Source organism: Phascolarctos cinereus, unplaced genomic scaffold, assembly GCF_003287225.1.
Source record: "Phascolarctos cinereus isolate Bilbo 61053 unplaced genomic scaffold, phaCin_HiC Scaffold_4;HRSCAF=312, whole genome shotgun sequence".
NCBI lineage: Eukaryota > Metazoa > Chordata > Mammalia > Diprotodontia > Phascolarctidae > Phascolarctos > Phascolarctos cinereus.
Genome location: NW_027555847.1, coordinates 223,185,176 through 223,198,401, shown reverse-complemented (window position 1 = coordinate 223,198,401; position 13,226 = coordinate 223,185,176). Strand labels below are relative to the sequence as shown.

At 36.0% G+C, this 13,226-nt stretch overlaps 1 protein-coding gene across 1 annotated transcript in view; it reads right to left on the bottom strand.

Moving 5' to 3' along the window:
* Positions 1–13,226, bottom strand: part of SDK1 (sidekick cell adhesion molecule 1) — a 1,163,851-nt gene that overhangs the window by 329,251 nt on the left and 821,374 nt on the right. Inside the window, 4 exon segments of the mRNA XM_078152930.1 lie at positions 2,947–3,123; positions 7,175–7,277; positions 9,479–9,646; positions 11,635–11,751. Coding sequence (XP_078009056.1) covers positions 2,947–3,123; positions 7,175–7,277; positions 9,479–9,646; positions 11,635–11,751 — 565 coding nt within the window.

Here is a 13,226-nt window from a genome sequence, read left to right as displayed (position 1 = left end):
CAGATTAGGCATGTGTTGCCCCATAGCAGACAGACTAGGTTTTATGATCATTTAGCTGGGAATCCCTATTAATGACAGACAGACTTTAACATTATCATTGAAAAAGGCAATACAATACATTAAAAAAAAACAGTACTGTAGATAGTTGGTGTGGCAGAATGGTAGTGTCAGGAACACTGGATCAGGACCCAAACCATACAACTTATTTGTGAAATGCAGATGTTAATACTCATATAACACTTCTCAAAGAGTTGCTGAGAGGAATATGTATGCTATAAACTTTGGAGTTCCATAGAAATGTAAATTCTTCTTATTGCTCTTACTAGTTGTATGATGATGGACAAGTTATTTCATTTCTCTGAGCCTTAGTTTCCTCATGTATAAAACAGGGATGAAAAGGCTTGTATCCCCTACTTCTTAAGATTGTCACTGCAGTTAGATGGCACAGTGGTTCTGGGTTTGGAGTCAGAAAGATTCATCTTTCTGAGTTTAAATCTGGCCTCAGATACTTACTAGCTGTGTGACCCTGGGCAAGTCACTTAACCCCATTTGCCTCAGTTTCCTTATCTGTAAAATGAGCTAGAGAGAGAAATGGCAAGATACTCTAGTATCTTTGCCAAGAAAACTCCAAATGGGGTCACAAAGAGTCATACACAACTGAGAAATGACTGAACAACAACAGAGTTCTTACTAAGAAGGCTCTTCGTAAATTTTGAAGTTCTACATAAATGTCAGTTAACAGTTGCTATTGCTATGACCATCAGAATGATGGAGAGCAGCTAGAAGATGCCTGTAACATCTTTGTACATCTCACAGACACCTTGAATGAGGAGGGAAGATGCTTTTTATTGTAAGATCATTCAGCATGGAATTCCTTTCTGATTCAAGGCCCAGCACAGTCCAGTAAGACTTGTCTTTTTACAACGGCTTTTCCTAATGGCGTGGCATTTAAAAATTGAGAGGTGATGGTTTATAATATGCAATTTTGTTTACTGCTGTCCTAATTGCTGCAATGCTATGCTTCATCTATTTTCATGTTTTAATTTTGTACTTGTGCCCTGAAGGAATTCCTAGGAGGGTACAGTTTTTTTAAAAAAAGCTAATAAATGAATAAATGGCAGAAGAATAAAGGTTTGTACTGGGTATTTAAGCTTTATGCCCTAGAAGTAGAGGCTTATGGTGAGAGGAAAAGGGGAGCGGAGGAACTAACATGAAGAAATTGATCAATAGATCTATAATCAATAAACAAGTCAACTAAACTAATAGTGAAACTTTTCAAACATTTCTTTAAATTGTTTAAGAACCCTTTGTTAAGTATATGGATACTCAGCACAATTGACGGACTATCAATGCTAATCCAGGACATTATGAATCAATCAATCTATCTATCTATTAAGTACATATTAGGTGCCTACTATGTGACAGGCATTTTACAAGCACCTGGAGATATAAATACAAAGAATGAAATAAATATTAGTTTATATGTATATATTTATATAATATAGTCTTATTTATATATATATATATATGTGTGTGTGTGTGTGTGTGTGTGTGTGTGTGTGTGTGTGTATACACACATAATACATATGTGTGTATTAGTTTTGTGGCAGTACTAGGGGACCACAAAAAGATTCATGAAGAAGGGGGTATTTGAACTACATCTTCAAGCATGAGAGGAACTCTATGAAGCAGAGGTAAGGGGGCTATATATCAATTAAGAGGAAGTTGGGTGGCTCAGTGGATAGAGTGTTGGGCCTGAAGTCAGGAGGACTTTAATTTAAATCTAGCCTCAGACACTCACTAGTTGTGTAACTTTGGGCAAGTCACTTAACCTCTGTTTGCTTTAATCTGCTAGAGGAGGAAATGGCAAACCACTCCAGTATCTTTGCCAAGAAAACTGCATGGACAGTATTGGTGTGCTATGGTCCTCAGGGTCACAAGGAATTGGACATGACCGAATGGCAACAAAATGTTACTGATTAGTGACACTTGGGATGTTCAATGCAAAGTCATGGAGATAAAGATAGGAAGGTTATGAATAGCAAGAAGGCCAGAGAATATAATATACAATGAGGCTGGAAAAATAGGTTGGGGCCAGGTTGTTAGAGAGCTTTAAAAGATAAATGAAGGATTCTACCTCTGTATCTCTATTTATTTGTATAAATAACATATTTGTATATGTTTGTGTGTTTGTGTTTGTGAGTGCACAAATATGATTATATTTTTTAATTATCTTATTTTCTACCTCTGCCCCCAGCAACCTTCTTACCCTGGAGAGCCCATCATCCCTGTGGCCCCTCCTCTAATTAGTGAATTCCTATGTGGGGCTACCATTTAAAGAAGTCCCCAGGCCATCCCTGCTCACTTCTCTCTTAGATTTTCTGAACTTTTACATACTGCCTCCCCCTTACCTCCCCAGCCCCCTCCTTTTCTTCCAGCTTTGTCTCATGAGTTGTCTTCATCTTAGAATGTAAGCTCCTTGAGGACAGGAATTGCCTTTTTTCCTTGCATCTATATTCTCAGTGTTTAGCCTAGTGTCTGGCACATAGCAGGCTCTCAATAAATGCTTTTTGGTCTGCTGTCAGTCAGTCTGTGTGTCTCTTATCCCAGGAAGCCATGGAAGGCGATTGAGTCAGAGTGTCACATAGTCAGATTTGCACTTCAGTAAAATAACCTTGGCAATGGTGCATAAGATGGGGGGAGTAGTGACAGACTTGAGGCAGAGGTAGGGAGACTCATTTGGAGGCTGTTGAAATAATCTAATAACTGTATGAGAGAGAAGGGGTCTGATGTAAGAAATGTTGTGAAGATAGAAAAAGCAAGATTTAGCAATTAATTGTACATGTTGGGGGGAAGTATATAACTAAGTGTTCAAAATAACCATTGTGTATAATAATGCATATCATTAGACAAGAATTAACAAAGCATAATAGATATAATGCTCACATCACTTCCAATCGAGCCATTCTCGAATCATTCCCTCCATCAGAAATAACCTCGCAGGTGTAGTCACCAATGTCACCTGACCACGTCTGACTAATGAGAAGGGAACCATCTTTTTCTACCACAATTCTAGAACTTGTAGCTGGATTTATGATGATGTTGTCCTTCTTCCAAACGTATCTGTGGGTGAAAATGTTTCAAAATACTAATTAGGTCAAACAAAGATCCAACTACAAAACAGTGGTTTAAAAGACTGGATAAAAACCAGGAGCTGTTCTTACAATTATCACTATAAATTATCAAAGTAAATTCAAAGATTGTAAAGGACAAAAACAAACAAACAAACAAAAATACTCCCAAACCAAATTACAAACCTGAGGACACAAAAATTAAATTGCATCTGGCCTTCCATTTCAAAATCAGAAGTTAAAAAAGTCATGAGAGCAACCAGGTACCCCAAAGTGCAAAACTACAATTCACCTGGTCTGACCTGGGATGGCTTCTTGAAAAAGCAGATTAATCTTTAGGAGAGGCCATATAAAATACTGTGGATAATTGGGGGAAAAAATCACCTAAAAAGAACTATCTAAGTCTTGGAGAAAAATAATCACATCCCTTAAAACTGCTTTCCTTAAAATCTAACCATTATAGCAAATTGTCCTTAAAATTACATTTCCTTCTCTTTTAATCTTTATCTATGGCAATTTTAGCACATTTTCTTTTCAAATATAGAGTCAATTAAGAGCCTGTCCAGTCTTCAGATCTGTATGGGTAGAGACCAATATGCATTGCCGTATGTGATGAAAGTGCTGTTTTTACTTTTCAAAATTAATTGATTTGATTTCCAAAATATGCCCCATCCTTTAAAGTTTTAACATGCACAGAGCCCAGACATTTACAAAACTACTTATCTGAAATTACCCTGCGACATAATGGGCCTGATTCTACCCGAAAGAAATGAGTAAATTGCTCCTTTGGGGAGGAGCTTTCAAAGATACCAGTAACTATGGTATCAGAATAAATTAGTTCCTCCAGTGCAATGCAAACCAGTAGCAAGAAAACATTAATGGATGCCCAAAATGGCTAATTTTCTCCCTTCTCATTCATAGGATCAAGCTGGGTATGTTTAACTGCATCCAAAAAGCTAAAATAATGTCCTGAAAATCAAAGGGAATTCTCTGCTAACTTTCAGAGAAACAGAAAGACAGACTTAGCCATCCTTACTACTTTCTGAAATCACACTAAAAACCATTTTAAAATAATTTAATACTTTCCTTTTCCTGATGCACATTTCTAATAGAGTATCTCAGCTTCTTCAGAGTAATTTTAACCTTCCTCCATCTCCCCCTTTATGGTTTCCAACATTTTTAACCATTTTGAATCTAAATTTGATTCATAGTAAGATTTTTCATGTCAGTAAAAACTGGAGATGGGCAGGCAAAACAAATGAGTAATTTTGTCATATGTTCATTTTGTAATATTTGTTCAATTATTTCATTTGTTCCTCTAGCTGGCTGAGTTCCCGTTCCTTTAAATGTAAGAATCAGAGAAACACTTCACTTCTATGGTCCAAAATTTTTATTAGCCCTTCTGGCCATTTTCTAACTCAAACAGGGCATTTAATTGCAAAGAAGAATATAGAATCTTGATTTTATTCATTTTACTACCTATAGTAAGAGAAAATGTGACACAGCATTGGAAGTCAAAAAGACCACACATGGTTCAAGTCCCGCTTTATGACATGGGCAAGCCATTCAGTGTCTCAGAGCTCCAGATAATTGTCCAATATCATAAGCTGCCAAGGAGTTGCCCATCATTGGAGGACATTTCTTTTCTTCTTTTAGTGTATTTTATTTTATTTTTCAATTGAAAAGCATTTTTAACTCTCTCCAATCTTGCCAAATTAGAAAAAAAAAGAAATAAAAACAAAACTCTTCTAACAAATTTGCATAACAAAACAAATTCCCATATTGGCTATGTCCAAAAATATATATCTTGTTCTGTACCTAAAGTCCGTCAGTTTTGTATCATAAAGTGAGTAGCATGCTTCATCATCAGTCCTCTGGAATCATGTTTGCTTATTGCATTGATCAAAGTTCTTAAGTCTCTCAAAGCAGTTTTTCTCATAATGTCATTATTTCATAAATTGTTTTCCTGGTTGTTCTCATTTCACTCTGTATCAGTCCATACCAGTCTTCTCTGGTTTCTCTGAAATGATCCTTTTCATCATTTCTTATAGCACACTAGTATTCTATTACATTCACATACCACAATTTGTTCAGTGACAGTTCTTTGACACTACACAAATAGCTGCTAAAAATATTTTTCCTACATAAGTAGGAATGTTCTTTGATCTTTTTTGGGAAGTAGTGGTATTGCTGAGTCCAAAGGTATGCATAGCTTAGTAACTTTTTGGACATAGTTCCAAATTGCTTCCCAAAATGTCTGGACCAATTCACAGCTCCACTTATTATACAGTAATGGGCCTATTTCTTGTGGCTCCTCCAACAATTGTCATGTTCTTTTTGGGGGTCAACTTTGACAATCTGATGAGTGTGAGGTTGAACCTCAAAGTTGCTTCAATTTTCACTTCTCTAATTTTTAGTGATTTGGAAGATTTTTTCACGTGATTATAAGTAGCTTAGATTTCTTACTTTAAAACTGCCTCTTCACTACATTAATGCACTATTGGTACAGATACGATTTCACTCAGTCTTTCATTCTTTTTTTTTTAAATTCAATTTTATTTTATTTCAGTTGTTTTCTATCTGTCTTCTCCACCACCCATTGAGAAGTCAAGAAATATAATAACCATTATGCAAATGAAGTAATACAAAACATTTTTGTATTGGCCATATTCTGAAAAAATAAAAAGGAAATAAGAAAAAGAAAAAAATATGCTTCACTCTGTGTCCATCAGTTCTTTATCTGGAGGTAGATAACATTTTTCATTATGATTCCTTTGGAATTGTGTTGGATCATTTTATCTATCAGAGTTACTAAGTTCTTCACAGTTGACTATCTTTGTAATGTTGTTACTGTGTAAATTGTCCGCCTGGTTCTTCTCACTTCACTTTGTATCAGTTCATATGTCTTCCCAGGTTTTTCAGATCACATTCATATGCCATAATTTGCTCAGTCATTCCCCAGTTAATGGGCATTCAGTCTTTCTAGAAAGCAACATAGACTAATGGATGAGGTGTAGGACAGGTCAGGAAGACCTAGGTTTGAATCCTGCTTTGAATATTTACTAACTCCATGACCCTAGAAAAATCATCTTTGACAGCTTTAATTTCTTCATCTGTAAAATGGGGGCCAAAACATATCTTGTAGTGTTGTTATGAAAATGTAATAGGATAGTGTATGTAAAGTGTTTGGGGAGCCACAAAGTGCTATAGACATGCCAGCAATTATCAGATGCTTTCTGAAGTAAGGACAGATTGAAAAAGGCTTCCTAATAATTTTTAGAAATTATTTGCAAGGTTGCCCCAACAAGATAAAACCATTATAAAGTTCTGTTTTTACTTTTCAAAATTATGAAAGTAGTTGCTTACAGTGGAGAAAAGCTTTCTATGGGTTTTAATCATTGGACTTTTTTCACCAAGATCATCAAATTTTCAGTCACCACAATCCCAGCGTGAATTCAAAGAAAGATGAAAAACTCCCTATGTCTTGATTCAAGCTTCAAGTCATCTAGTTGAGTTTTTAAATGCCTTTTGTTGTAAATTCATCAGAGAACTGTGATTTCCTTTCTTCCAACTTTCTAGACCTTTCCTCCCCTCATTTTGCTATGAAATATTCCTAGGAGTGAAAGGAGACTCTTCCTGGGCATTCCATAGTCCCAGAGTAAACATTTCTGAAATCCTATTCGATCCCTCTGGATTTTTCTCTCATTAACTATCAGCCTCTGACAAGTCCGTTTTACAGATAGTGTATTAACCTTGGCAGCAAAATCATGAAAAGCTGTATTGGAGTCATGAAGTGGAACATAGCTCACTGTAAATAATACATAAGGCTGAAGGAGAAAATGGGATTTGGGTGATGAATGATACAGCCTACAACCTTAAGATACAGCAATCAGGGGTCTATAACCATGATCGAGGTTCCTGGAATTCCTCTTCATCTAATGACTTCATTTTACATGCCCACAGAATATTTAAAAAACAACATGCAGACAAAAAACCGGAAACACAAAAACAAACAAACACCAAGAACAGCTGACTATACTAACCTGATAGGAATCCTAGGGTCGTGAATTGCTCCACAGTGCAGAGTGGCTGTAGTTCCCTTAATAACAATTCGGTCCTCAGGAGGGTAGACAATAAAAGTACGATCTAAAAGAAACACAAGTCACAACTCAGATGAAATCAAAAGAGAGTTTCCACCTCTGAGGGTAATGAGCTGGTTATCTGGCATTGAGAGTTTTAAGTTCTGTCTTATGTAGGCAAAAAACAAACAAAAAAAAAAGGTAAATGGAAGATCTTAGACTGTTCCCCAGAAATGAAAGCAGGTCATACAATTAAATTATAGAGCTAATGAATTTTAGAACTAAGAGGTAGACCTGAGAGTGCTACCAATACCACAACATTAAAGTAAGTTGCATGCACAGGTCAAAAAGGGATAGGTCAGGGCAAATTAATCTTGGTCTTTTATACATTAGCATATATGTATTAAAGATCCTATGCAAATATATTTGCATAGTTACACTGTCAAGTACAAACCTACACGTTATAGCGGACAGAGTTCTGGCCTTGGTATCAGGAAGAATTGGGTTCAATCCTATCTATGACATTATAAGATGTATGAGATGTATGGTCACCAGCAACCTATTTGACCCCTTTAAGCATCAGTTTCTTTATCTTCTGTAAATGAGGCAATTGGATTAGAGGTCCTCTGGGGTCCCTTCTGGCTCTAAATGCATGATCCAATGATCTTTTAAGTTCTTGTCATTTTGTAATGTATTTTCTATAGGAGGACACCCATAACACCTATTTGCTCATCATGTAAAGTATATTTGGAAATACAACACAAATTTTTGAGATGAGCGCAAGGCTAAATTTCACAAAGAAAGATGAATAGTTCCAGTAAATCTCCTGATCAATTGTTTATGAGAATTCCAACTTCATGGTCTCAGCTTTAACTTTTTGTTGTTGTTGTTAAGGGGTTAAGTGACTTGCTCAGGATACCGCAGACAATAATTGTCAGAGGAAGAGGCGGGGTTTGAACCCAAGTCAACTCTTTAGCCAATGTGTCATACTGCCTCCACAACTTAACTTTCATAAGAAATAGAATGTGGGTTAGAGAAGAATATGTGGAACAGCTATCAAAGAGAAGGAAGACTGGCTCTATTAGTATGAAGAATAGGCCAATTAAGCAGTAGGGAGGTCCCAGGGAGTAAGTTAGAATTTGATTTTGAGAGAGTTTATTTTACCGTATACTTACACATTATTTTTAAAATGGAAAAGGAGAGTAGCAGTCAAACAAGCTTCATACAAAATGTAATGGACTATTTTTTTTAAAGTGACCCCTTAAATAAGTCACAAAGTAAGTTAAACCAGTGTGAAATAAACCACAATTCAGCTTTTTAAAGAAATGGATTAGAGTTTAAAAAATATTTATAGAATCATGTAAGGAGCTGAAAGGGACCTCAGTGATCATGTAGTACAACCTCCTTATTTTACAGATGAGAAAGCTGAGGCTACAAGAGGTTAAGTAATTTGCCTAAGGTAAGCCAGGTAATATGCCTTAGACAGATGTGGGATCCAGGTTCTCTGACTTGAATCCAGTATTCTGTTCATGCAAATTAAACAGTATAGCTATTTCTATAAATAATATTGTGAGGTGATTTGTCTTCTGTTTCCTATTAAAAAAGGAATTTCTAGAGTATATGTGCTTGGACTATAGGCCAGAATAAAGTATAGATACTATGTACAAAATACCTAGTCTACAGAATGGAAGAGTTTTGGGTTATACACCCTTCCTCTTGTAGAATTAAAATTATTTTGAGTTTCAGAAGAGACAACAAGGACAGGCAAGAGCTGGAGATGAGTGCTCTTATAATAATTACAGGGAGCTGGTTTTTTTGGCTTAGAATCAAGAAATAATAACAGCTTCATTATTTTGCTATATTCCAAAAGTATCTTACTTGATAATTAGTCACATAATGAAGAATTTTTTCAAGTATTTTAATTCTTAATTTAGTTTTCTTTGGTGACTACTGCTCTAAGATTAACCAACATGTCAATTTTGTGTCTTGGTGTGACAGTATGAATAATATTCCTTCTCCATAGTTGTTTCATTAAATTTGTGTGTGTGTGTGTGTGTATGTGTATGTGTGTGTGTGTGTATTGTATTTTTCAGAACCTGAAAAATTAAAGTAATTACTCAATATATTTTAGTCAATTAGTTGTAAAAATAACTATTTTCTTTTGATCAAATGAGAAAGGCCAAGGGCACAATAATATTTCCTAAGTAAAAATGACACCCTGATTAAGCTGTGATTAATGGAAGATTTCACATAAAGTGCTATCCATACTCCACACAGTCAGCATGGCAAACGCATTTAGAGATCCTTCAGAGTTGACTGCATAGCAGGTGTAGTTGCCAGCATCCTGGAGAAAGACTGGGGTTATCTGCAGGCCTCCAGACTCAAGAAGGATAAATCTAGGAATCTGAACAGAGCCACTGGCCAAAATCTGCTTCCCTGAAAAATGACAGAGAAAAGAAATGAGAATAAGTCAGCTACTACACTTCTAAAATATAGTAACATTTATTGTAACAAAATTCATAGAGCCATCATGTCTCTGAAAGAGATCTTTTCAAGCTGAAAAGATATCTAGATTTGGTGAATGCTTGCTAGTCTGCTCCAGGGTATATTTAAGTTAACTAAGTCAGTATCTCCCATTTTAAAAAGTAAGTTAGACACACTTTTAGAAGCTTTAGTAACTCTTTCCAGCCACTAAAAACTCAATTTAAGAAATTAATAGATGACCTCAAATGCTCTTCCTAAATGCAGTAGTTACATTGGGTGCTCAGTAAACATTGAATGACTCAACAAATATTAGTCAGTAAAGAACCAAAAGAATGTCTGTCTTCCCTTTACAATATACAAATTAAAAAGTCAGGAATCCTAGGTTCCCTGTAAGTCTCATTAAGGCTTATCAAGATTAAACCCTGTCTCCACTTTCCATAATACTAGCCACTGAGCTACAGTTTCCAAATGGTTGTCCCTCTGAAAGTGGAGTTTGAAAGAATTAATGCATCTGCCATAAGCGTCTAAGTTATGCTCATACAGACATTATTAGTTAATCCATATTCATTCATTCAATTTAACAAGTATTTACTGAGCACTTTCTATAGTAAGCAAATCAATGAATCAATCAAAAAAGATTTATCGACCAAGTACAAGTAATTCATTGAGTACATAAGATGTGATCAACAAACAGTTTTACATTCAAAATTATATTAGTTGATAAGTGCATAATGTAGGCCTTACTTTATCACAACAATGTTTACACTGAAGACCAGATTTAACAAAACTGACACTAATAAGGATCAACATAATCTTACAGTAGAGATGTATTCACCATCTGTCTCTCTTTTACCCACATATACTCACATGGGAAAGAAATATTTATGGTGGGACATCTGTGTCTGTGATTTCATTATGATAGGGAACCCTGCTTTCATAAACTCTATTGATACAGATTTGCAACTTCTCTGTAACTTACAGTCTTAGAGAATTGTTTGGGGGACTGGGAGGTTAAGAGACTTCTGCAGACATTACAGGGTTGTATGACCTGAATCCAGGTCTTTCTGACTCCAAGGTCAGCCCCCTATCCGCTATCGCACAGTGCCTCTCCCTCTTTCTTTCTCTCCTTCTCCTCCTTTCCCCACCAATAAATTTAAAAAACGAAAGAATTAGTAAATAGATGTGACTAAACAAATTAATAAATATATCTCCCTCTTTTTCTCCACTTTTGTATATATGTCTATGTATTATGTATATTTTTCCTTTCTCTATTTGTATCTATAAACATACACATACATATAACTAAAATTTAAAAGTGTAAGAAGAAAAAAGAATTCCCCTGACTTCATAGAATCATAGAACATTGTTGCTGGTAGGGGTCTTATATGAAGTACCTAGTTTTCTTTTCCTTTTTCTTTCTTTTATGAAGATACAGCATGGCTCAGCAGGTAGAAAATGGGCTTCCAAATCAGGAAGGCCTGGGTTAAAATCCTATCCATTTCACATGTGAGTTCTGTGATCCTGGGCAAGTCACTTAACATGTCAGTTTCCCAGGCCCTCTATGACTCTAAGTTAGAGAGGAGTGTCTGATGTGTTATTAGAAGAGCAAGTTTCCACCACTTGGTTTCTCTATACTGATGAAATCACAGCCAGACCCATTCCCACACCACCAGTACCCTCATCCACACTTCCACCCCCCAAAAATGGTTAAAAAGAACTCCAAGGTAAGAGTAGATTGCCCAAGATCAACATCCATTAACAGTTCATTAAAAGCCTCCTTATCCAAGCTATGAGGTGTTTAGATAAAGCAGAAAGAGGGTCAGTGAAGAGGACAGCCCGTTTCCTAAGAGGTTTACAATCTAGGATGACCATATTTACGTGGAATGGTTATATCTCGATAGGGTCTAGTCTCAAACCACAGCACAAATACAAACACATACCTCTTCTCCATGTGATAGCAGGTTTTGGAGCTCCTGAAACTTCACAGGTGAGCACTGCTGTCATTCCATCTGTAACAGTGGTATCCACTGGACGCTGAGTAAAAGTTGGGGCGATATCTGAAAACGAAAGTGAAATCAGGGAACCTCCTTTAGAGATATTCAAGCTACCAACTTGGAGTATTTCACATCAATTTTTATAGAATGAATCCAAGAAATAGGTACAAGCATTAAAAAAAAAAGAAAAGAAAACTTTGCAGAAGCAACTGTAACCTTTGATTATCCTAGGATAATCTCCAAGGAACTGCTTGACTTTATTTATTGCTTAAGTGAAAATAAAACCTCATGGTACTCATAGATATGTAAATGAGACATCACAGGATATATAAGAATAATTTAAAATAAATGTAAAAGAGAAAAAGGAAAATTTTTATTTAGATAAATTGAACAAGTTGCTTTCATCTTCTTAAAAAGCTAAAGAGACTTAAAAGTTTACTTTTAAAAGTAAATGTGACCCTTGAGCAAATGAGATTCATAAAATATCAGAGGTAGGAGAGACCATCATCTACTCTTGATTTTATAGATGGAGAAACTAAGGTCTAAAGAGGCTTGACTCAAGATCACTTGGCAAGCTTAATAGAAGAACAGAGATTAGACCCTAAGACTCCTGATTCATAAATCAGCTCTTTCCTCTATATAAACCTGTCATTTATATAGAATCCTTTTCAGATATTCTTATAATAATAGCTAGCTGGTCCAGTGGATAGAAAGCTGGACTTGGTCAATAAGACCTGAGTTCAAATCTTACTTTACTCAGTGTTGGACCCTAGGCAACTCATTTAATCTTTCTCATCTTCATTTTTCTCATCTATAAAATGAAGAAAATAATAGCTGCTACCTCATAGGGTTGTTGTGAAGATGAAATTAGACCATATAGGTGAACCCCTTTGCAAGCTTAAAGCACTATAGAAATGCTAGCAATTATTTTTAATTGTTCCTATTATTTCACACACGTGGAGGGTTGTGATATGGAAGAGGCCAGAGTTGTTTTTCTTAGTCTCAGGGGACAGAAGTAGGAAGTATGGGTAGGAGTTATCAGAAGGTAATTTTTTGCCTAATATAAGCTTTCCTTCCCACCCTCTTCACATTCCAGTGATGCTATGCTACTAAGAGTCATGGACTCCCACAAGCTCCAAAGACTCAAAACTGCAGGTGACCCAAAGACCTAGTGGAGGTAGGTCAATGCAAGTAGGCTGCAGTCCAATATTAACAAAGGTAATTCATGCAGAAGTGTGGTACAAACATCATCAACCAGGAAATGGATGATCAGGCAAGGAGGGGGCTGCTCACACAGCAATACCAAGTCTGACGCTGGTATCCATGGAATGTTGAAAGACCTTCTGCTTTATGGAAGATGTATAGGAGAACATGGACAGGAATAGCACAAGATAAAAAGGTATAGATGCATTGTAATCTATACCATTGGAAGGTATACCCACAACAAGGAGATCAAAGACCCATTGAAGTACGAAGCATAGTTTTTTAAGAAACAGAAATATGACAAATGACTTGAAGAAGGAGATTTAAACAAAAAG